The sequence below is a fragment of the Periplaneta americana genome, chromosome 13 (assembly GCF_040183065.1).
Source record: "Periplaneta americana isolate PAMFEO1 chromosome 13, P.americana_PAMFEO1_priV1, whole genome shotgun sequence".
Taxonomy (NCBI): Eukaryota; Metazoa; Arthropoda; class Insecta; order Blattodea; family Blattidae; genus Periplaneta; species Periplaneta americana.
Window position 1 is genome coordinate 127,900,759 of NC_091129.1, and position 23,390 is coordinate 127,924,148.

The 23,390-nt window shown below is 34.7% G+C and overlaps 1 protein-coding gene across 3 annotated transcripts in view; it reads left to right on the top strand.

Moving 5' to 3' along the window:
• LOC138712412 (SLIT-ROBO Rho GTPase-activating protein 1-like) overlaps positions 1 to 23,390 on the top strand; it is a 595,908-nt gene that overhangs the window by 520,028 nt on the left and 52,490 nt on the right. For all 3 annotated transcript variants that reach the window (XM_069844187.1, XM_069844188.1, XM_069844189.1), the window contains 6 exons: positions 936 to 1,119; positions 13,296 to 13,461; positions 18,563 to 18,784; positions 20,745 to 20,873; positions 21,766 to 21,984; positions 23,101 to 23,376. In XM_069844187.1, coding sequence (XP_069700288.1) covers positions 936 to 1,119; positions 13,296 to 13,461; positions 18,563 to 18,784; positions 20,745 to 20,873; positions 21,766 to 21,984; positions 23,101 to 23,376 — 1,196 coding nt within the window. The remainder of the gene's footprint in view (positions 1 to 935; positions 1,120 to 13,295; positions 13,462 to 18,562; positions 18,785 to 20,744; positions 20,874 to 21,765; positions 21,985 to 23,100; positions 23,377 to 23,390) is intronic.

Here is a 23,390-nt window from a genome sequence, read left to right on the forward strand (position 1 = left end):
CGGTGTTTACCGCTCGCCGAAACGGAGAAGAAGATACGTCAGAATGACATAGACTTGCGATAGGTAGAGGATAGGGAAACGACCACTCAGTTATCTGGTGGAGTGCAGTGTGTAGGCCTATTCTCAGTAACTGTTTCACGTTGCTTACCTACTGCTACAGTACAGTATGGAGGAATCTAAAAGACGGAACATAACGTTTAACATTTAACGATTCACAGCTCGAACTTCTTGATCTTCAATGTGACCTAAGAGCTAAAGATCGTTTGAATAATACTACTAGCCTGGTTGAGTTTTACAAGACTAAACATTAGCAATAATATCCACTACTACACAGGCTGGCTGTGAAAATGATTGCTATGTTTGGCTCAACATTAATTGTATTTGTGAGCAACTGTTTTCTATAATCAACTTTAATAAAGGCAGACCTCGAACATCTGTAACCGATGTTTCATTACGATCAGTAGACTACTGTTCCTTTCAGCTGCCAACAGCATAAAACCTCGTTTTCAAGTACTGATAAATACAAATATAACAAAATGATATTGTGCATTTAAGTAGCTATAGAATTTCTATTATTTCTGTAAAATAAATATTTCTTTATCAATTAATAATAATCCAAGATAGTTTTGCAAACACTGAACGGGAATTCATTTCATAAGCACTCGTAATAGTACTTCCTTTTGTGTCTATTTTGTACGAGATCACCCCTTCTTCCAGTCCACCCTTTTACAGAGCGCAGCTAATATCTACATTCCGCTCATGAGCTGTGAGCCGGCTCGGAGAGCGCAAACCTTGTGCAGGCCTGCTCTAGATGAAACTGTGACACTTTTTCTCCCCTGCTTGATTTAAATAGAATATTAGTATTAAAACCTCGTATTGATTGCTGGTAATGAGGAGCGTGCGGCTGCTAAAGGTGTGCATCTGTTTGTCCGCAGATATCCGCGTGCAGTTGAACGAGCAGCTGCGATGTCTGGACGTGCGGATGGAGTCGCAGGTGGCCCTGGTGGGCGAGCTGCAGGATTACTTCCGGCGCCGTGCGGAGGTGGAGCTGGACTACAGCAAGAACCTGGATAAACTCGCCAAGAGCCTCCAGCTGCGGCACAAGGAGCAGAAGCAGAAGTCAGTGACCAGTATACTGTCTATACCTTACAAGCGTTTTGTTCCTTGCATGACAAAATGTAGTCCTGTAAATGGCGTAATCGCCTATTACTGTGTACAGGGTGGAAGTGAAATAGCTTGCAGATTTTCAGAGCAAATAGCCCATGTTTTTTTATGTCTTGTGACAAGAATATTTTATTTATTTATTTATTTATTTATTTATTTATTTATTTATTTATTTATTTATTTATTTATTTATTCTGGTGTAGTTAAGACCATCAGGCCTTCTCTTTTTTTTTATTATCCAATTTAATAAACCCTATTTCACCCTGAGGTATATTAAGGTTATAGTTGGTATCAAAATACATATTTTATAAGCAATAAACAATAATAAAATTATAATACAAAATTGTGGTCAAGGTTACAATTCACATGAATTATGTACAAGAATGCACCTTAATGAAAGAATGGATCGTTTCATAAAGCCTCAAGGCATGTCTCTATATTTATATCTAATGGTTATAGGAAGATATATATATATATATATATATATATATATATATATATATATATATATATATATATATAATAGCTATTAAACATGTTATTTTAGAAGCAATAAATAGCTATACTAAGAGATGGCTTAAAATTTACGAATTAAATACATTGTTCAGTAACAACAATTGGCAATAATCAGGTATTACAAGAAATGGCTCAAAATTAGAAATCAAATGCCTAATTAAAATTAAAATTAAAACCAATAGTACAATATTATAGTATGCGAAATTGAAGACTTACAGTTTCATTATAGTTGATTAGAACTAATACGATTTCCCCCCCCCCCCGGAATAATTTAACATTTTACAGTTTCACGAATATTCTATTCATAAGGACATGAAATACTTATATGATTTGGAGTTGGTAAGTATATTGGTTAACGGTTTGGTAAATGTATAATTTAAAGTGTTCAGTAACAACTGAAGCTCGTATCTTTCACGGCAAAAGACTGGACAATCATATAATACATGTTTGACATCTTGAGATTCCTCCCCACAAATGCAAGTTGCATCGTCTTTAATATGGAATCTATTTAAGTATTCCCCGAATTTTCCATGCCTAGTCAAAAACTGTGTCAGTACGAAATTTGGCGCTATTACTTTACATTTATTACGATAATAGACCGTTGGAAAATACAGCTCTTTTGTAAGACTTCCCTTATCACTATTGACCCATCTTTCGTTCCATTCTTGCATATAATGTTCTTTGGCTACTTTTTTATATATGATATCGGACATATATTGTACGACAGTGGCACATCAGATTTGGCTGCCATCTTTGCCAATTCATCGGCTCTCTCATTTCCAACTATCCCAGTATGCCCTCTGACCCAACTTATACAAATATGGACGGCACTTTTCATTATTAAAATTCTTATCTTCCACAACACCAGGAATACAAATACAATAATATAGAAAAACAGAGAAAAACACTATATACAAAATAAAGCTACGCAAAAAATAAAGAGAGAGAGAGAGAAAAAACACTATAAACACCGAACTATTCTCCCGTTCACCATTTCTTCCATAGCATCCTTCAGTAGGCAGTTTCTTCGTAGCCAATGACCCAACCAATTACTTTTTCTCTTCCTGAACAGTTTCAGTATCATTCTTTCTTCACCCACTCTTTCCAACATAGCTTCATTTCTTATTTTGTCTGTCCATTTCACACGCTTCATCCTTCTCCATATCCCCATTTCAAATGCTTTAATCACTTCACTTCGTCGTAATGTCCATGTTTCTGATCCATGCAATGTCACACTTCACACAAAGCACTAGTGTCTTCCTTAGTTCTTTTTCCAGAGGTATGCAGAAGATGCTCCTTTTTCTATTAAAAGTTTCCTTTGCCATTGCTATCCTCCTTTTGACTTGTTGGCAGCAGCTCATGTTACTGCTTATAGTATACCTCAAATATTTGAAGCTGTCCACTTGTTCTAGTGCCTCATTTAGTATTCGCACGTTTACCTTCTTTACTTTACTTCCAACTACCATGGTCTTCGTCTTGTTTGCATTTATTTTCATCCCATACCGCTCAAAGCTGTCATTTAGCTCCAGTAGCATATCCGTAGATAATCGTAATTCTAGTGCATGAAAACAACTTTTGTCTCAATGAGAATGATCCTTGTTAAGATCACCGTCTGACCAGATGGGACATTCGTGACTTCAATCTCGTGTTAGAGTTCCCAGTGCATGCCATTGTGCGTTGTTAGGAGTGTAACTGTATCAGTCCCTCAGACTACAAAGCAATTGATGGAGCTCGATAAATATAGAACACCGTGCAGTATTCTGAAATATTCTTTGATATACTGATCCCCTTTGACTTCCTTCAGAGAACATTCAGTCCATCGGTGATGCTATTTCCGCTTTGTATTCACCGGTAGAAACTGACGGAACAATGCACATCTGATGTAACAGTTCACCTTTCCGTCATTCTACACATTTTCTACTTCCTTCTATTTCTGTCTTTTGTTGTCCTCGTTACTATTCATTCATCTTTGTCGTCATTGTTATAATCTATCATCGTAATGCTTGAAGTGTTCTTCGATATCCAGAGTCTCGTACATTTTTTATTGTACTGGGTTATTTTACGACGGTGTATCAACATCTAGGTTATTTAGCGTCTGAATGATATGAAGGTGATAATGCCGGTGAAATGAGTCCGGGGTGCAGCACCGAAAGTTATCCAGCATTTGCTCGTATTGGGTTGAGGAAAAACCCCGGAAAAAAACCTCAACCAGGTAACTTGCCCCGACCGGGATTCGAACCCGGGCCACCTGGTTTCGCGGCCAAGTCTCGTACATTTCAAGTTTATTCCTAAGGGTCGAACTGTCAGTAAGGAAACTATGTTGCAATTCTTCGGCGTCTTCGTGATGCAGTTCGACGAAGAAGACCCAACTTCTGGCAAGGACAGAATCGAGTTCTCCTTCATGACATGCCCCAGAACATCGGTCGCTCTTGGTGAGCGAATTCCTCGCACAACACAAAATACCTGTCCATCCACAGCCACCATATTCTCCAGATCTTGCTCCAACAGATTTTTACCCATTTCCAAACATCAAATCGTTATCATTTATCATTGTCATCGTCATTCGTCATGTATTATTTTTATATCATCGTAATTTTTCATTACCATACTTATTAACCTTTGTCATCATCAGTTGTCATTGTCGTAGTTCATTATGATTACCATCGTAATTTGTAATTGCCATAGTTATTCATCATTACCATCGTCATTTGTCATAGCTATAAGTATTCGTAGCCTATTTGTCATCGTCATTTGTCATTGCGGTGTTGTGTAAATGTCATCTGCAACAAAGGTATCTACACATGTTCGCACTGAGTCTATTCGCCTAGACCAGCGTTGTCAGACAGCCTAAACGGAGCGAAGCGCTCCACAATGCCTCGTTGCGTGCTCCGGTGCTTCCACAGACATAAGCAAGTTCACGCTCCGACTGCACTCTCTAAGCTCCACAACCGGTTTTGGAGCTTACAACTCTGACACTACTGGCCTAGACAGTAGGTCACATACCACACGGACAAGGTAGAGAAGTTGCCTGTAGAGCGTGGCGTTGCCACTCGAAATTCCGGTACTTTCTGACTCTATTAGTATAGGAATTCTGCAGGCAGAAACTCCTCAGTGTTGAAGTAAAGTTTAGTAAAGATTCTCAGAATGCGTCCTAGATCTGTAGTGTGGGAACTGTACGAGTGTCATGATCCAACGCATAATTTCTTAGGATATAAATCTTTAACTCTGCTGTTTCATTTCTAATTAAATGAAATTGAAGATGAATTCATATAATTTAAGCAAAAATGTTCTTTTTCCTGTAGAAACTCTTAATGTACAATCATTCTGGTAACTTCTGTATCTTTACGTGTTCCAGAAAAATATATTTCTAATAAGGGAACGCCAATATAGAAAAATATCTCCGATTTTTTAAGAGAATACAAATTCTTTCTACACGTCTAGAACTTCCAGTTAAATATCAATTTAATATCTTAAATATACGCCCAAATTACCATTTACTTCAATTATAACACTCATAACCAGCATACAGCCCTATTTCAGTATCCTATAAAGGTATTTCTTTCATTGTTATATTATTCTGTAAACCTTAATTTAAAAAAGTATTTCGACTTCTATACATGCATTCAAGTTTCTTTCTTATAAATACTACCAATTTTAAGACTATTTCTACTGTAGAATATCCTATTTTCGTTTTCTGCCAAAACTACAGGACCAATATTCTACAAGGTCACAACTCTAACATACATCGTCGTCCGATAGTGTATTTTTAGTAGATTATTTTACGACGCTGTATCAACATCTCAGGTTATTTAGCGTGTGAACGAAGGTGATAATGCTGTTGAAATGAGTCCGAGGTCCAGCACCAATAATTACCCAGCATTTGCTAATATTGGGTTGAGGGAAAGCCCCGGAAAAAAAACCTCAAGCAGATAACTTGTCCCGACCGGTAGTCGAATTCGGGCCACCTGGTTTTGCGGCCAGACGCTCTAACCGTTACTCCACAGGTGTGGACCCGGTAGTCGGGTAGCGTATGAACCTACAATTTGTGAATGACGTATAAAATATTATCATGTGCACCGTAAGACCTGACATAAGTCGGATAAAAAAAGCCAATAAGCATAATGAATAGGGTTGTGAAAAAGAGTTCATACTGTGAAGTAAGTACCTTCTGTTCCCATAGCTGATCTCTAACTTAAACTCCTCTAAAATGCTGTCTTAAGATTCTTTTAAAGATGATGTAACTTACTTGCTGCGATTTTGTTTGAAACTGCTTCATAAAATATAAAAAACAACGAACCAACAATAAAAATAAAATTAAAATTAAAACCAAGAAGAAGAAGAAGAAATTGAAAGTAACACGCCAACTTTTAGTGTATGCCATAGCCTACTTTGCTTCAAAATTGTAATCATAAATAGTATTATTCCTCTTGTCACTCCCAACCATCAAAATTAATAATATAACCGGTGTTCATATAATTAACAGTATAGAAAGTTAATTGTATGCGAAATGGTTTCGGAATCATCTTCAGATATTGCCTATTAACACGTTATTTTTTTTTCTATTACGCTTATGGTAAATGAATTTATACATTTCTGGAAAAAGATAATCTATAAGGCAGAATTTATTATTCCCTTGTGTAGAATGATAGACGAACATAGTGACTTGCCGAATTAGATTTTGTTTTAAGTCTTGCCTGAAATACTCTATTTCAGAGACAGAATTATTTACCATGCCGTAAATATATTTTATGGACCATTGACTATATTTTTAATTTTAAAATACGTCGTTTTCTGCTGTGTTTAATCTGAGGAATTTGGAATTAATAACAACCACTCTGTCACACATTATGACTGATAGTTTTATAATTTTAATAATGTTGAGATTTTTTTAGGAATTTGTCCTTCATTCCTTTTCTGTCTCCAATACACTGTAAGTTTATACTTACCATTCCGAAATTAACATTCACATAAACGAACCAGCTTTCACAACGAAATTACTTCATTATGTTCCAGTATAACAGGAAAATACTGACTGTTACTATTCAACAGATCGTTTATTGTTTAAATTTTAGGACTGTTTGTTGTTTAGTCAACTGTCCGAAGACAGGTCTGTACTGTACCCCACAAGTGACACCAACAAGACATCACTTATGAGACATCTATATCAGGAGATAATGGGGTAGGGTGACCCGTTCCTTCCCGCCTCCATTGCATACATCGCTGACTAATTACATATTACACTAATCAGACTTCAGGTGCATACAAACTATTGTTCGTCGTCTGACACATACCGTCAAGTGAGATTTACTGCTTGGTAATAGATGTACATATCAGCCAAAACCTCAATCAAAGGTGACGTTTTTGTTTGGTCAATACATTATACCAAAGATCATTTCTCTTTCTACACTGACTAAATTTATGTCAGATTTCCTCAGTGATATTTATTTTCTGGTCGACTTGGGTATCGTAGTCGGTATTGCGCTGGCCTTCTGTGCTCGAGGTTGCGGGTTCGATTCCGGCCCAGGTCGATGGCATTTAAGTGTGTTTAAGTGCGACAGGCTCATGTCAATATATTTACTGGCATGTAAAAGAACTCCTGCGGGACAAAATTCTGCCACGCCGGCACAGCCTCGGCAGTTGCGAGTGTCATTAAATAAGCCATAATTTAATAATTTTTCTTTTTCTGAAATACTTGTCATTTTTAGAAAATTTGGCCTCTGTAAAAGTTGTCAATTTATGTAGACCTACTTTATCACACAATATAGTTAATAGCCTAATTCTGTGCCTTGAATTGCTTGTTTTAGTTTCGTTACTGTTTCAAAGAACATTTCAGTTTCTATTTTCACATTTTTCTAAATATAAAGTAAGATGATTCTGCTAAAATTCGACTATAATAAATCGACTATGATTATGGCGACGGCGATGATATTGATGATTTAACGGCGATGATGACGATGTAGATGTTGAATGAGATGACGGCAGCGATGATGGTGATGGTGATGATGATGATGATGATGATGATGATGATGATGATGATGATGATGATGATTATGTAAATCATTTTCGTATTATAGAATATACAGACATTTAATGACAATATCTGACAACTTCATAAACCTCTTAATTGTCTACTATATAAACGGAAGTAGAGGTCATTACACCTCTGCCATTACTTGCAACATTGTTCAGGTGTCTCATACGCCAATGTGTGGTACTTTAATGCATGGAGTGACTGTTATTCATTAATAAAGGCTGACGACCTAGTGAGTGTTCCCCACTGGTAGCGAATATACATTACATCTGGCTAATGAACAGCAACGATATTCGAAACTTGTAGTTAGTGTATTTGGCTATGTTATAATTAATTCAGAAGTCCTGGATTGTCAACTACTTCAAAAATAGCGATAAAGACGTTAATACACAATCGAAGAAGAGCATTAGTTGTGGTGGTGGTAGTATCTTATTTAACCACGCTTCCAAATACACGGATTATTCAGCATGGGGATTCCACATGGGCGAAAAATGACAGACAAATTTTGCCTAGAGCCTATATAATAATAATAATAATAATAATAATTATTATTATTATTATTATTATTATTGTTATTTATTTATTTATTTATTTACTAATATTTATTATGCTGTACAACAGCCTGAGGCCAATAATAATAATAATAATATTATTATTATTATTATTATTATTATTATTATTATTATTATTATTATTATTATTATTATTATTATTATTATTAAGCAGCAATCAACTGCAATAGACAAAGTAATCAGAACATATAATTACATTCATTCATAGTTTTCTGCCTAAGGGCAGGTTTTTCACTACAAACCCAGCATTCCCCTATCTTTCCTATTTTCTGCTTTCCTCTTAGACTTCACATATCATTCATGTATCTTAATGTTGTCTATCATCTGATATCTTCTTCTACCCCGAACTTTTTTCCTGTTCACCATTCCTTCTACTGAAATTGTCAATGGGCAGTTACTTCTCAGACAGTGACCCAGCCAATTCCTTTTTCTCTTCCAGATCAGTTTCAGCATTATTCTTCTTTTTTTTTCGTCCACTCTTTCTAGCACAGCATCGTTTCTTATTATGTCTGTCCATTCAACACTCTCCATTCATTTCAAATGCTAATAATAGTTTCTCTTCACTTCGTGAATTGTGAAGGGAAGAAAAATTCGTGGCAGAATAAATCAGGTGATAGACAGTACTGAGATATATGGTTCGTGTGCCCTGCCAAGACTCTGGAATTCGCTACCTGCTAGCATCAGGGACTTTCGAAATAAAATTGAATTCAAACGCAAACTGACTAGGCACTTGGTCAGTAATTGGTTTCTTGTAAATAGTTTCCTTAATCTATCACAAAATATTTCAATATCCAATAATTTCATCACTATACAATTTTGTTATTCTAGGTTTAATTTGTAATTCAGTAAATATAAAATATTCTTTGTTTTTCTATAATAAATTACCTAGCTTTAATTAGTCAGGTAATCTTTTCGTACTTTGATTTTTATTGTAATTGTAATTGTAAATTTAATATTAATTGTAGTTTTATTTGTAATTGTAAGTGTAAATTTAATACTAATTGTAATTTTATTCTTCATATTAGTTGGAATCTCCTGGTAAAGGGGATGAGAAGGCCTGACGGCCTTATCTCTACCAGGTTAAATAAATAAATACTAAATACTACTAAAGAGTAAGAGGAAGGCGGAAAATAGAAAAGATAGGAGAATGCTGGGTGTGCAGTGAAAGACCTGACCTTGGGCAGAAAACTGTAAATGAATGAGTAATGTTTTAGTTAATGAATGTATGTATGTATGTATGTATGTATGTATGTATGTATGTATGTATGTATGTATGTATGTATGTATGTATCCAATGCCTACTCACTCCACTTTACGTGTTTCGGGTTCGGATAGATGGCAGGACTGTGACCCATTTAAAGTTAGTTGAATAATGAATTGAATGAATTTCATTGCGATCGCATCTCAGTAAATTGTTATGGAAATAATGCAGTGTCCTATCTTCTGTGTGATGAAGCATTGTGTAGCGTACGAAATCCAGGCGCGAGTTGGACAGTAAAGAAGTGTCAATCAGCTAAAGTTGGCGTGCATTCAATTGCTGTCAGATCGCTAATAATTGTATGATTAGACGACCTTGTTTATTCTTTAATCAACTGTTCAGTACTAATTACTGCCACCAGCAGCTGTGTGGTGGGTATAAAAAGAAGAAGGGAGACTGGTTGCGTCAGTGATCGTCATTTATAACATCTTTCTTTTGTCCCGTTCTGGCGGCGTGTTTTCATAATACAATGCTCATTGTCTAGAAGTGTCTCTTCATTGTCTCCTCCGTTGCTTCCCATCTTCTTTGACTCGATACAGCACTCTTTCTTCACCCTTTTCTTTCTGATAGCACAGGCTACATGACTTGACTGTTTTTTACGGTTCTTTTCGCTTTTAATAAGGTCCTGACTTGGCACTGCTTGGGAAACCGAGAGATAAACGGACCACCTGTTTCAAAAGTTGGCTTCTAAATTGATTTAAATAGAATTGTGCGAGAAAGGTTTAAGCAAGGCTGAGAGAAGCAGGTCTGAAGTGGAATTAGTGTCAATCTTTGTCTTTTCCACTTCAACTATACATCAGATATAGACATAATTATATATTACGAGTTTCTCTGTTATGTGGTCAGCACGGCACAGGGTCGCCGCGAAGGCAATAGAGAACCACATACAAGGAGAAAACATCAAATCCTGTGGATAAAAGATAAATCTTTTTCATTACCCACACCGGGCAGGAATCGGACCACGGACCGCTTGAATGGGAATCACGTACGCTGTTCAGTGGACCAAAGCGTCTTTATACAGTTTTTAATATTTTTATTACGAGAGACCACATTTTCCATCTTATTAGTAAACATTGTAGACCCTATATATATTTTATGCTCGACCATGCCGAAATGTAGTAATTATACACCTGGTAGCAGTCTTTTAATGCATGTCATTAAAGTACACCTATTCATTAAAGTTCAGGTTTTCGATTATTCTCGGTTATGCAATCGAAAGACGAGGGAAACGTTACGGAGGCTGGAAATCCAGTACTGTAGCAGAAGGTTATGTTCTGTTACTATAATGATTAGCGTTAATTGTAAATAATATTCAAATAAATTCAATTAGTCATCTCGTTTTTCAATTCTAAATCAATTTCCAGGTTATATCAAAATTAGTTCATGTTATTCTCTAGATTATATCAAGCTCAATTACATTATTGTTCCTCGGAAAAAATCAATAATTTCGCATCTGCGCACATCTCAGAATTTACGAGCTATGCACAAGGTCACTTCCGCTCTTCAGTTAGATACGAATAAAATGAATACTTCTGAATAATTTCAAGTTAGAAATATGGTCGAGCATAAAAAGTCGTATGAAGCTTGCCTATAATGGTAATTAAGACGCTCGTATGAAAATTATGAATCTCGCTTGCGCTCCTTTCATAAACAAACATACTCGCGTCTTAATTACTATCATTATAGGCTCGTTGCATAATGTACTATTCATTTACTCATAGCTTTCTGTCCAAGGTCTTTCATTTCAAACCCAGCATTCTCCAATCTTTTATATTTTCTATTTTCCTCTTAGTCTCCATATATGATCCATATAATTTTAATGTCGTCTATCATCTGATATCTTCTTCTTCTCCTCCGAACTTTTCTCCCGTTCATCATTCCTTCAGTAGGCAGTTTCTTCAGCCAGTGACCCAACCAATTCCGTTTCCTCTTCCTGATTAGTTTCAGCATCATTCTTGCTTCACACGCTCCGTTCTTCTCCATATTCACGTTTCAAATGCTTCTAGTCACTTCTCTCCACTTTGTCGTATTGTCCAAGTTTCTGTATCATACAGTGCCACACTTCATACAAAGCACTTCACTAGTCTCTTCCTTAGTTCTTTTTCCAGATGTCCGCAGAATATCCTCTTTTGTTATAAGTAGACCTCGGATTTTAGGTAAAAACCTATTTTGTTCCTCATGATATATACAAAAGAAAAGTTGTATGTATACGAATTATGGAAATATATGTTCGAAAATGGTGGTCCTATACAACCTAAAAATACCTAATTTCACGTTAGAAACTATTTTTACCTAATTTTACATTTTCCAATTTCTACAGTTGGTAATATGGAAACGCTGTGTAATTCTGTATGCCAGCCGTGCCTTGACAACAATCGCATCTAGTAATCTACACTGATGCAGCCCCGTACATGATTGCTGCCGTTAAATTACTTAAAGTATTTTACCCTGCCTTGCTCCATATTACTTGACTTGCCCATGCCATGAATCGCGTAGCTGAGACGATACGGCTTGAATATCCACAAGTGAATAAGCTGGTTTCCACAATTAAAAAGGTTTTTATTAAAGCACCTACGAGGATTCAATTATTTCGAGAGCAACTTCCCAATGTGCCACTTCCACCAGAACCTATTCTTACCCGATGGGGAACATGGTTACAGGCCGTGGAATATTACAGCAAGCATTTGGAGGACATTAAGAACTTTGTTTTGAAACTGGGGGAGGATGCAGTGAGCATTACTTCAGCTAAAAAACTTCTGCAGGACCCAACAATTGCCCGGGATATTGCATTGATCAGATCACGTTATGTATTTCTGGTCCCCATTATTAATACTCTAGAGTCTTCAGGCAAACCGGTCTACACTCAACTGGGATTGATAGAAGAGGTGACAGAAAAAATCAACTTGGTTCCTGGTTATGTTGGTGAAAAAGTTTCTGAAAAACTCAAATCAGTGCTTCAAAAAAAACCAGGACTGACAGTTCTCCGCACAGTTGCTGACATCTTGGCTGGCAAAACACCTGAACATGAATGTGCTGTTCCCTTGCATCTAATACCAACATTTAAATATGCTCTGGTGTCATCAGTTGATGTGGAACGCTCATTTTCGGCATATAAGATGGTGTTATCTGAGAAGCAACGCAGTTTTTCAATGGAAAACTTAGAAAAGGTGTTAGTTGTTTACTCTGGCTCTAATTATGGACATGTACAATGAAATAATGCCAATGGCTAATTTGTAATGGGAAATTAAATAATGTCATTTTTTGTTCACCTAGTTTTGTAATTTTAGGTACCTAATTTAAGATTTTTAGGACCTAAAAGTCCGAGGTCTAGTTATAAGCTTCCATGCCATTACATACTACTACTACTACTACTACTACTACTACTACTACTACTACTACCACTACACCTACCACTACCACTACCACTACCGCTACCACTACCACCACCACCACCACCACCACCACCACCACCATCATCATCACTACTGCCTCACAATTTAGAATTTGGTCAGTCATAAGTAAATTGATGTCTACTTTTGATATACAATCCTCTTAATGAGAATGGAAATAATATGGTGATAATGGTGGTGGCGGCAGAGATGGTGAAGTTGTTCGTTGTTCGTTGTTGTTGTTGATGCTTGATTAAACTGGTTGATTGTAATTTTAATGCTACGACATTTAATGTATTAATGCTGTGTTTACAACACGTGAAAGTAGCCCAGTTTTGGACATGGTATTATTTTTCTTATTTCAGAAGGGAGCAATGGCCACTCTTCTCCAGTTACTCTTGCTGGCAACAGCTGGTAGCACAGACAAGAAACCTAAGCAAGGATCATGCTGCATTAAGCGAAGTCTACTCGACCCATCTTGTCAGCAGGCTAGCACAAGTGATGGAAGATGTACAGAGGATATACCGACGGGTACGTAGAAAATAAGTAGAGCAATACGAAATACCAGTGCAGTACCACCGTTGGTCACTACTGTACTACCAGCTTTGACTTGTTTTAGTCAACTTCCGAAGACAGGTTTGGACTTTGAAAGAACATCTATTCTAAATTTTTTGATGAAGAAAATATGTATTACACTACCTCCAAAAATTACACGACTAAAAACCTTGTGTAACTGGTCCACAAACACATTTAAGATCATTCAGTATTTTATGTTCGAAATCATCACATCATTGTAATGATTATATACAAGGCTCCTCTTCTTCGTCATCCTTTTCTTGTTTTGTCCCTCTTCCCAGTTCATCTTTTCAGTGGCAGTAACTAATCATTTTAACCAACTAAAATTAGTCGGAAATTTCCACAGCTAACGACGTCATCCAGACCTCCAATTATAAATGAAATTGTGGTGTCGTCATCATGACTTAATTATCTATCCTGTTAGCCATTAGTTTCTGATGTTCGTAGATAAAATGTTGCTTTGAAGTGGCCTATTACACTCCTTAATTATTCGTGTACAAAGGTAAATTTGCTGTTTTCTCATATATTTACTGCTTTCATATTGATGTTCTTAAAAGGAATTATTGCCATACTCGATTAAATTAACGGAAACTCTCGATACACAAATTTACTAAAATTGAAGCTCTCTTTTGTCTCTCCCGGATAATACAAGTTTTGTTTTGATGGTAATTATCAGTTTAGGTGATATTTAAAAAACTATTCATTTCATTCGAACTTGATTTAAAAAAATCGCACATCTGTAAATCAGCAGAACATAACTGTCTGAAATTAATTTTATTCAATTAGGTATCTCATACGTCTATTTGATGTCACTCACAGATACGATTATTTTGATCTCCCTTTCAGAAACTAGCTTTCAGATTCCTTCTGCAGTATGTCATAATTATGTTTGTTTCTGAACTTGTATACAGTTTTAATTGTGACATTAAATGTGCCTCTCAAGGTCAGGGACATCACTTTAAAGAGAGAAATTGCAGGCTTGGACTGCACACTGACGTCATCATTAAATTTAATCCTATTAAGAGAAACAAACGAAGTTACTTCAGAAGTTTACTTTGCTTATTATTATTATTATTATTATTATTATTATTATTATTATTATTATTATTATTATTATTATTATTATTATTAGTTCAGAAAAGTACAATCCAAAGAAATTGTAAATTTACAAAATTCTAGCACTCCTCTGAAATAGTTCTCGTGCTCAGGGAAGGATTGATATATTGTAATAAATTTACATGCAAAAATTACAATAAAATAACATCTAAAAATTAATAATTACTCCTAACAAATTGATTACATACATTTTTAAATTTCAAACTGTTGGAGGTAAATAGATGTGGATATTTATTTATGAATTTGTTATAGATTCTAGGGTCGATATTAGTACTATGGTTGAAAGCAATGCTTGTTAAACATTTGGGTTCAAACAAACGGATTGTATCCATGCCTTTGGTTTTATGTTTGTAAGTACAGTACAGTATATGATCTGAAATATGTGTGGTTTTTATGTATAAAATTTAATAATGATATCAATTTGACTTCAAATTCTAAAAACAATTTTTCGGTAGGATAATAAATACGTTTGTTTAGACATATTTTAATTATTCTTTTTCGTAATAAATCTAGTCGATTAAGGTTAGTTTTATAAGTACTACTCCATGATATTGCATTTATAGTAACTTATTAAATTGTACTAACTTATTAAATTGCACTTACACACACAATAACTGAAAAGACAATATGAAAGATAATTTGTGTCAACTTTTAACATCCTTAAACTGTGAATTTTATATAAAACGTGTGATGCAATACAGAACAAAAATAATTCCGCATTGTTGAATACATGGACATTACGACGAACTGAAGAGAAGCGAATAGAAGCATTTGAAATGAGAATATGGAGAAGAATGGAGCATGTGAAATGGACAGACAGAGAAAGAAACGAAGCTATTTTGGAAAGAGTGGATAAGGAAAGAATAATGCTGAAAGAGGAAAAGGAATTGGCTGGTTCACTGGTTGAGAAGAAACTGCTTACTGAAGGATGTACTGGAAGGAATGGTGAACGGGAGAAGAGTTCGGGGCAGAAGAAGATATCAGATGATAGACGACATTAAGATATATGGTTCATATGAGGTGACAAAGAGGAAGGCAGAAGATAGGAAAGACTGGGGAATGCTAAGTTTGCAGTGAAAGACCTGTCCTTGGGCAGAACACTATGAATGAATGAATTGTTGAATATCAAAATTTCTCATTTATTTTCTGAGAAATGTTAGTCTTTTCTGGAAATGGATACCTTAGTTAATTTTATTTAAATATTCTCCATAAATTCCTTTAAGGTTAATTTATTCATACAATTCACGTATATTTTACAAGACGTCTTCCAACAATTTATTTCATGCTCTCCAACTATACAGCCTCGGATTTAATATTGCATCGTTAAAAGCAGTTGTTTTACTTACCCTTACATTTGCAGAGACCAATTTCTGTATCGGTACATTATTTCATTACCACATACTTTTCAATCTCTCGAATCTGCAAGGGATATCTAACAAAGCAGCTCTGTACCTGAATATCGTGTATGGTACATAAATTCTTATTAAGTATTAGCCCTCAGCCAGTAACTGCTATGTTTTATAGACTCCATTAAGCCTACATTTAAATGTCCTTGTGTTGAGTGTCATTAAAGGTTCAACTTAACATTGTTTTTGTAAGTCAGCTGGCTTTTGCATGCGCATAGCAGGAAACTACATTGTTTTGATTACAGAGATGCGTGTTTATGATGTTACGGAAAGCAACGGTGAAATACATTCACATAGCTGGATAACTGTTGTTCAATGTACATTAAGACTCATATCAAAGCGTAATTTTACGATTTAGCCATGGTGATGTTTTTCGTCTAATGTATTTTCTTACAGAGCCGTGAATTTTAATACATATGATAATTTCTTTAGGCGAAGGTAATGTTTTTTTATGCTTGCCTAAAAAAACTTGTTTAATATTACCGTCATATTCAAAAGGCCATCGACCCTCAGGTGATGGTGCTTTTCACCTCCCACTAAAATTGAGACTACCTGTAGTTGTTATATGAGGATATACCCATTATTGTTTCTACACAGTCTCGTTGAATAACTAACAAAAAAAAAAAAAAAACTGGTAGTAGCTGAGAAAAAAAGTAGAAAAAGAAAAACTCTTTAATGAAGTATTGATAGAATTTTAACTTGAAATTAATGTTCACGCTGAAAGAACCATGTTGTTTGCTAACTTAAAAGATGTTTGGTTTTATAAAAAAAAAACATAAAATCGTTGCGATTATTAAAGTTTGAGTACATGTACACCATAGTGTGCTTAATTTTCAGATCGATACTGTAACTATTTCAAGATGATAAACGTCATTTGTTTTGATTTCATTGTAGCCATCGTCGTCGTCCCTGCAATAACTCCTATGTCAGATATCGATTTTCAGATTTTTGCTCTATTAAATAAATTAAATAGTGATGCAGTAAATAATGCAATCTACTATATATAACTTAATTATATTTCTTTCTTTCGAAAATGTAAGAATTCACGATCTCCTATGCACTACTGCCATGGAATGAATAAATTTGTTTTTCTTCCTACTAAAAAATTTAATATTTTGCACATAGAAGTTACGGAACAACGACACTATAATCTGAGGCGGCAGTGGAAATGTATTGTATTGTTATTTTAAAACTCTTTTATATCCTTAAATATCAGTTCTATCAAAATCTTGCCTGGAATAAAACTTGTCGGAAATCATTTTTAAAGAAACTTTTGTTATGTAATATTTTTCACAAAAATCAATAATAAGCGAGATATTTCTTTTTATTTAATTCAGGCCCCCTTATAACTCCCCCTTTTAAATAAAGTATTTTCAATGCTATATAGCCTAAAATCTAAGTTACAACGAACTTAATTTATGTTCCAATTTTCATCGAAATCCTTTCAGCCATTATCGCTTGAAAAGGTAAAAAACATCCAGACAGACAGACATACATACAAACAAAAATTTCAAAAAAGCGATTTTCGGTTTCAGGATGATTAATTATACATGTTAACACCAATTATTTTTGGAAAAGCGAAAATTACCAGAAAAATTTCGCTTACAGATTTATTATTAGTATAGATAACTGATTTCTGACATGTTTGAATAATTTTACTTATAGTTTTGGATGCATGTAGTTTCGATACATGTTGATTATTAGAAAATATTACATGTTGTCATAAAAAAATTCACATGACAAAAAGAGTCTGGTATTACTTAAATTGAACATACTTTCTCATTGTAGATAATATTACTCAGAAATTAAAATAGTCAATAAATGCTTATCCTATCTCTGTCCCATAACAACAGAATTGTAATCTTCCTTTCCTTAGATTTGTGCAAGAACTATTGACAAAATTTAATCGTTTTCATTCATTGGATGGAGCAGTCTCAGAATATATGGCTTTCGTCACCGTGAGTGGTGTAATCTTTTTAAATCCCACTAACTAACTTTACTTGGAAATAGAGAGGTAGAAAGAGATAATGTTTCGTTCAAATAATTTTATAATTGAGCTATCAAAATAGATGAAAGTAAGAGAGAAAGAAAGAGCGAGATGTTCTATTCCAGTGATGTAAACTGCCAAACCATATATTTCTGTATGGCACTGGTTGTAGAAGCGCCAGAAACAATTCTTCTGCAGCTCCCATTCATGAAAGTTTACTATTGACTCTGTTATCAAAAATTTTATCTTGTTATCAGTTTCATATTTTTTCTCTTTCACATATTACATCGTAATGATCTGGTTGTGGTAGGTATTTTCAGTTAGAGGGAGGGGGAGCTTTTTCTTTCTCCAATAGTTGTGATTGCTAGTAATTTCCTCTTTCCTCTAAAAATATTATTACAAAATTTGATTTTAGTGAAAACTGACGTAATAAAACAGACAGGAATAGATTCTGAATTGCGTAAAAAGAAATCGTAAATAAAAAGAATTATTTTCTGGTAACTTGATTGCATTGCTGTCAATTATAATAGACTTGCTTTGTTTTCAGTGTCGTGAAATTGGGTATGAGACCCACGAGGAGATTCTGCGAGTGCTTCATGAACTCCATACGACAATGAAGACTTACCATAGTTACCAAGGAGAGTACCGACAGGCAGAAACCAAGCTCAGGGTTGCTGAGAATCAGAGGCTCAAGCTGGAGCAGAGTATTCCCCGGGAGAAGCTGGATCGTTCCAAAAAGTACCGCCTCATAGAGAAAGAGGTTCAGAAAGTGAGTTCTGGATTTATTCTTTGTTTAATAAATTTGTCTCTGACAAAAGTAATGTAACATGGTCAATCCTACAGGGCTGGGCAGTATTTGAAATACATTTGTATTTTGTAATTTGCAAGGATTTTAGGAAGTATTTTGTATTTAAATACATAAAATTGATGTATTTTGTATTTCAAATACTCAAAATAATTTCTTCTTCTTCTTCTTGTCCTTCAAGTTTTGGATTTGGATTTGAAGAATGAACTTTTGTCTTATTTGCCTACCCATTTCAGATGTGCTAGCCATACACTTAGTTTTCTTGCCACAACTGATTTCCTTAATGCCATAAAGAAATCTCCAACAGCATCAAGGATCCATCACCCAACACTTGCTAAGCGTTCAGCATTATAGAATGCGTCTAGGAGACCCAAATCCTCAGAAATTACATCAGATGTCTTGAAATATTCATTAGAGTTTCCTTGCCCAACTCGATGGAATTCTCTTTATGGCTCAAACTCTCAAATATTGCAATTCAAACATGATATTTATGTGAAAAACTGGGATTGCCAACCTTCAAAGATGTTGAGTTTGAGAAGAATAGTGTGCAGTTCTGAAACCCATTGCCGTAGCCCTTGATTTAATGCAAAATGAGAAGCTGTGCTATTACGGCCAACTTCTATTCACATTAATTTCCCTCAAAAACAGATTACATATTATGTTATCTAGTAATCTATGCATCTATTCCAAGTAACTCCAATCCTAATGAGTTCGCTTTCAAGATGTAAAGCAATGTTTGATCTGACCCTAGAAGCAAATTGAGCTATTTTGGCAGCTTGCTTCCACCCATCATTTAAGATGAGATGGCTGCCTGACACTGCCTCACCAAATGATAAAAAGAGGATACAGAATATGTGTGTGAAATCAGCTGAGCAGTTCATGCTACACCTTTGGTCAGTTCAGATGATGAAAACAATGTTTATGTTTTCAACTCAAGTATAACAGACTGAAAAGCAAAAAGAAAAGAACTTGTCTATTGCGGGGTATGAGCTCATAGAATTCTTCAATGGCAAAGGGACAACCCTGTGCTCTGTAGAGAATTATCCAACAGTGAAACAAGCTTTTATAAATATAATACAAGTTTATGTTCCTCTGCGCCTGTAAAAAGACTGTTTTGTTTTGCAAGATTTATTCATTCACAAGCAAGGGGATCCTTACCTGATGAACTTTTTGAGAAACTTGTTTTTTTGATAGGGAGCAGTAATTATTCATATGTAGCACAATTTCATTGTTGACTGGGAAAAGGAAGAATGTTCAGTTATAGTGTTTATATAAAACTTTGAGATAAAAATAATTTTAATGCTAATATAATATTTTAGATTTTCGGTAATATTCTTATTTCTTTATATATTGTGTCGAATATTTTAAATACAAATGTATTTTGAGTATTTGAAATACAAATGTATTTTGGTTAATTTTTTTGAAAGTATTTTGTATTTGTATTTGAAATACTTGGTTGTCAGTATTTTGCCCAGCCCTGCCAATCCATAAATTAATTTAGAGAAAACACAGTGTTCTTTAAGTTTCACCTAGATTATCTGGTTTTGTTGAGACATAGATTAATTTTGTTAATTAAGATGATGATTTAAAAATTCTGGAAAAATCATTAATTTCTTGAATGAAAATCTATCAGATCCGTATTCAGATGACTTGTAATTTTAAATATGAAGTGGGAATCATTCTCAATAAATATAACAACAAATTTGTGTGCAAGATAGTTGATACTTCATTCACTACATACAGAAACATTTTCGTCCTCTTGCGTTGCAATAATATACACATAGCTGACAATTGTAATGATTAGATGGTTACATTTTTGCATCATGTGTTGTGATTGTCGAAATATTGTTTAGTACTGAAAGACGTTTTTAACATTTCCTCGCATTGTCTTATATGTGTTTTTTTATTATCATTATTATTTCAGCGCAAAAATAAGTATAATGATGCCAAATTGAAGGCCCTGAAGGCTCGGAATGAATATGTTCTGTGTCTGGAAGCTGCCAACACAACCATCCACAAATATTTTGTTGATGATCTCTCTGATCTCATTGACGTAAGTATATTGTAAATATTTTAACATTTCAATTTAATTTTTCATGCAGCATCATAACATTTCACTCACTTACATACGCATGCTTGCTGGAATGTTCCCTCTGCCAGAATTGCACCAATTTTTCCCATCATTATTTTATTATCAATATAACTAATGAAATGCCTGGCATTGCTGACCAGTATAGAAATATTTATCTTTCAATATAGACGTATATATCGTGACATTTAATTAAATTCAAAACGTCCAAAATGTTTAGTTGACAGAAGTCATAAATCAAATTTTCAAACCCTTCCTAGTAAAACAATATATAAGATCAAATATTTAGAGGACACTACTAAGGTGGATATTATTTTGTGTGCAAAAATGAGGTCTGTACAATTCAGGGACAGAAATGATATTCATGAAGAAAATCAACTGCAGTTTATACTTTGTTTACCATAAAATGAAAAAGAAAATCATAAACAAATTCAAAGTTAAATCAATTTTTAAATTAATACAAAATGATCGAATATTAAAAAAAAAGAAACTAAACAGAGTCGCAAAACAAGTTGACTCTAAATTACAAATTCAAATTGAAACATGACCATAAACACTGTTATAAAGATGAATAGAAACACCAAAGGTCTCAATTACTAAATACATGAAAGATAAGCATGATAATGACGATGATAACTGATGACTTACTTCTTGATTTTACCGTGTACCTTCAGTCCTGTCGAGAAACTGGTAATAAGTTACATTCTATTGTATAGATATAAGTAGCCTACATCAGTTTACTTGTAATCTAAATGTATATCTGATAAATCTAGAATAAGCTACATGTTTTTCTTTATTTCAATACTTTTTAAAACGATATTAAGTTTCTGAAGAAAGGTGGTAAATTTTTTTGCAGTGTATGGACTTCGGATTCCACAACTGTATGTCCCGAGCTTTACTGATGCATGTGTCCGCTGAAGAGGGACGTCTGAGATCAACACAAGCAGGACTGGATCAGATGTCGAATTGCATAAGTAGTCTGGATTCACGGCTTGACAAACAAAGGTTCCTAGAGTCCAATCACACAGCATTCATGATTCCCAAGAAGTTTGAATTTCAAGGACAGCGAGACGAGGTATGGTAACTGGATTAAAAAAAAAAATAGATTTCTGTCATGTAAATATTTTCTTGTCAAGTTTCTGTGTTTGCTTCTGATCATAATAAAAGCAAAGTTACTACAGTAGAATTCCTCTTAACTGGCATCGATGGGACCAAGCAAGTTCTGGATACGAGATTTTGCAGCATAATTGAATAAGAATTTTAACAAATTACCTGTTCGTATTTTATGATGCCAATCTGTTGGTATTAGCCATGATGCTATCTATCACATGAATGAAACTTTTATGCGCTATAGGAACAGAGAATTTTACACTTTCCTATTTAGACTCATTCAACACCCCCTCGAAACAAGCGAGTTCAAGTGGTAAATTTAAAGACATCATCTCTGCGCATTTTTGCAACGCTCAAGGGACAACTTACCGATGCTACCCAATCTACCCAGGAACATAACAGGGTTTTCTATCTATGTTTTCACATGTGAACAGTGTAAAGAGTAAACACATTATGCGGCATGTTTGATCACTAAAACCACTCATATCTTTGTCCGATTTCCCTTTCACACGAATGATTTTTTTTTTTTTTTTGGCCTAGCCAAAAGTGCCATTGTTTTGATATTGCCGGTTATTTGAGTGCCAGATACAAGGGATTTTACTGTACATAAGAAATAATGTAATGTAAATTGAAGATACTTCATCATTGTGAATATCACTTGACAGATGTGAAATAATTAGTATTTAAAGAAAATTGTGTTACAAATTTTGGACATATTGCTAGAATATTTTAGCATTTGGTAAGAAATTCAAATTTTTCGTGTTGAAAATCAATTCTGTATCAAATGAATTAATAGATATTAAATTATAGCATACTGAAGCCGTAGTATCTATGCACCTACATAATATTGGTAATGAGAGATGCGACGTTGCCACAGTGACCACTATACAATAGCTGATGAGTGCTTTACACCATTTTTAATGCCTGAAAATTTTATTATTGGATCTTTAAATAGTAATTCTTTGATATTGTTGGATATTTCACAAGTCAGAGTCTTGTACTGTGATCAACGATACTTCCATTATTATTTACGCAATATTGCACTGTCATATTTAATTGGTACTGATTATGTGTGCTATAGGGACCAGAACCAGAGTTGCAGAAGACATTACGAGATGAACTAGAAGCACGATTGGCTCAGTTGCAAAACCGAGTAACTACTCTTCGAACAGAGTCTGAAGAGGTGTGGAAGACGCTGGAAACAGCTGAGACAACACTTCTTGATATGCTGAATGCGAAGGACTACGATTGTAGTGGCTATTTTGGCGAGACAGCCTTACCTGCGCACAAACCTCCTGAGACAGTATCCATAAAACTGAGAGCAGATAGACAGGAAACAGAGGAATTTTATCTCACAGTAAGTTTAGTTGA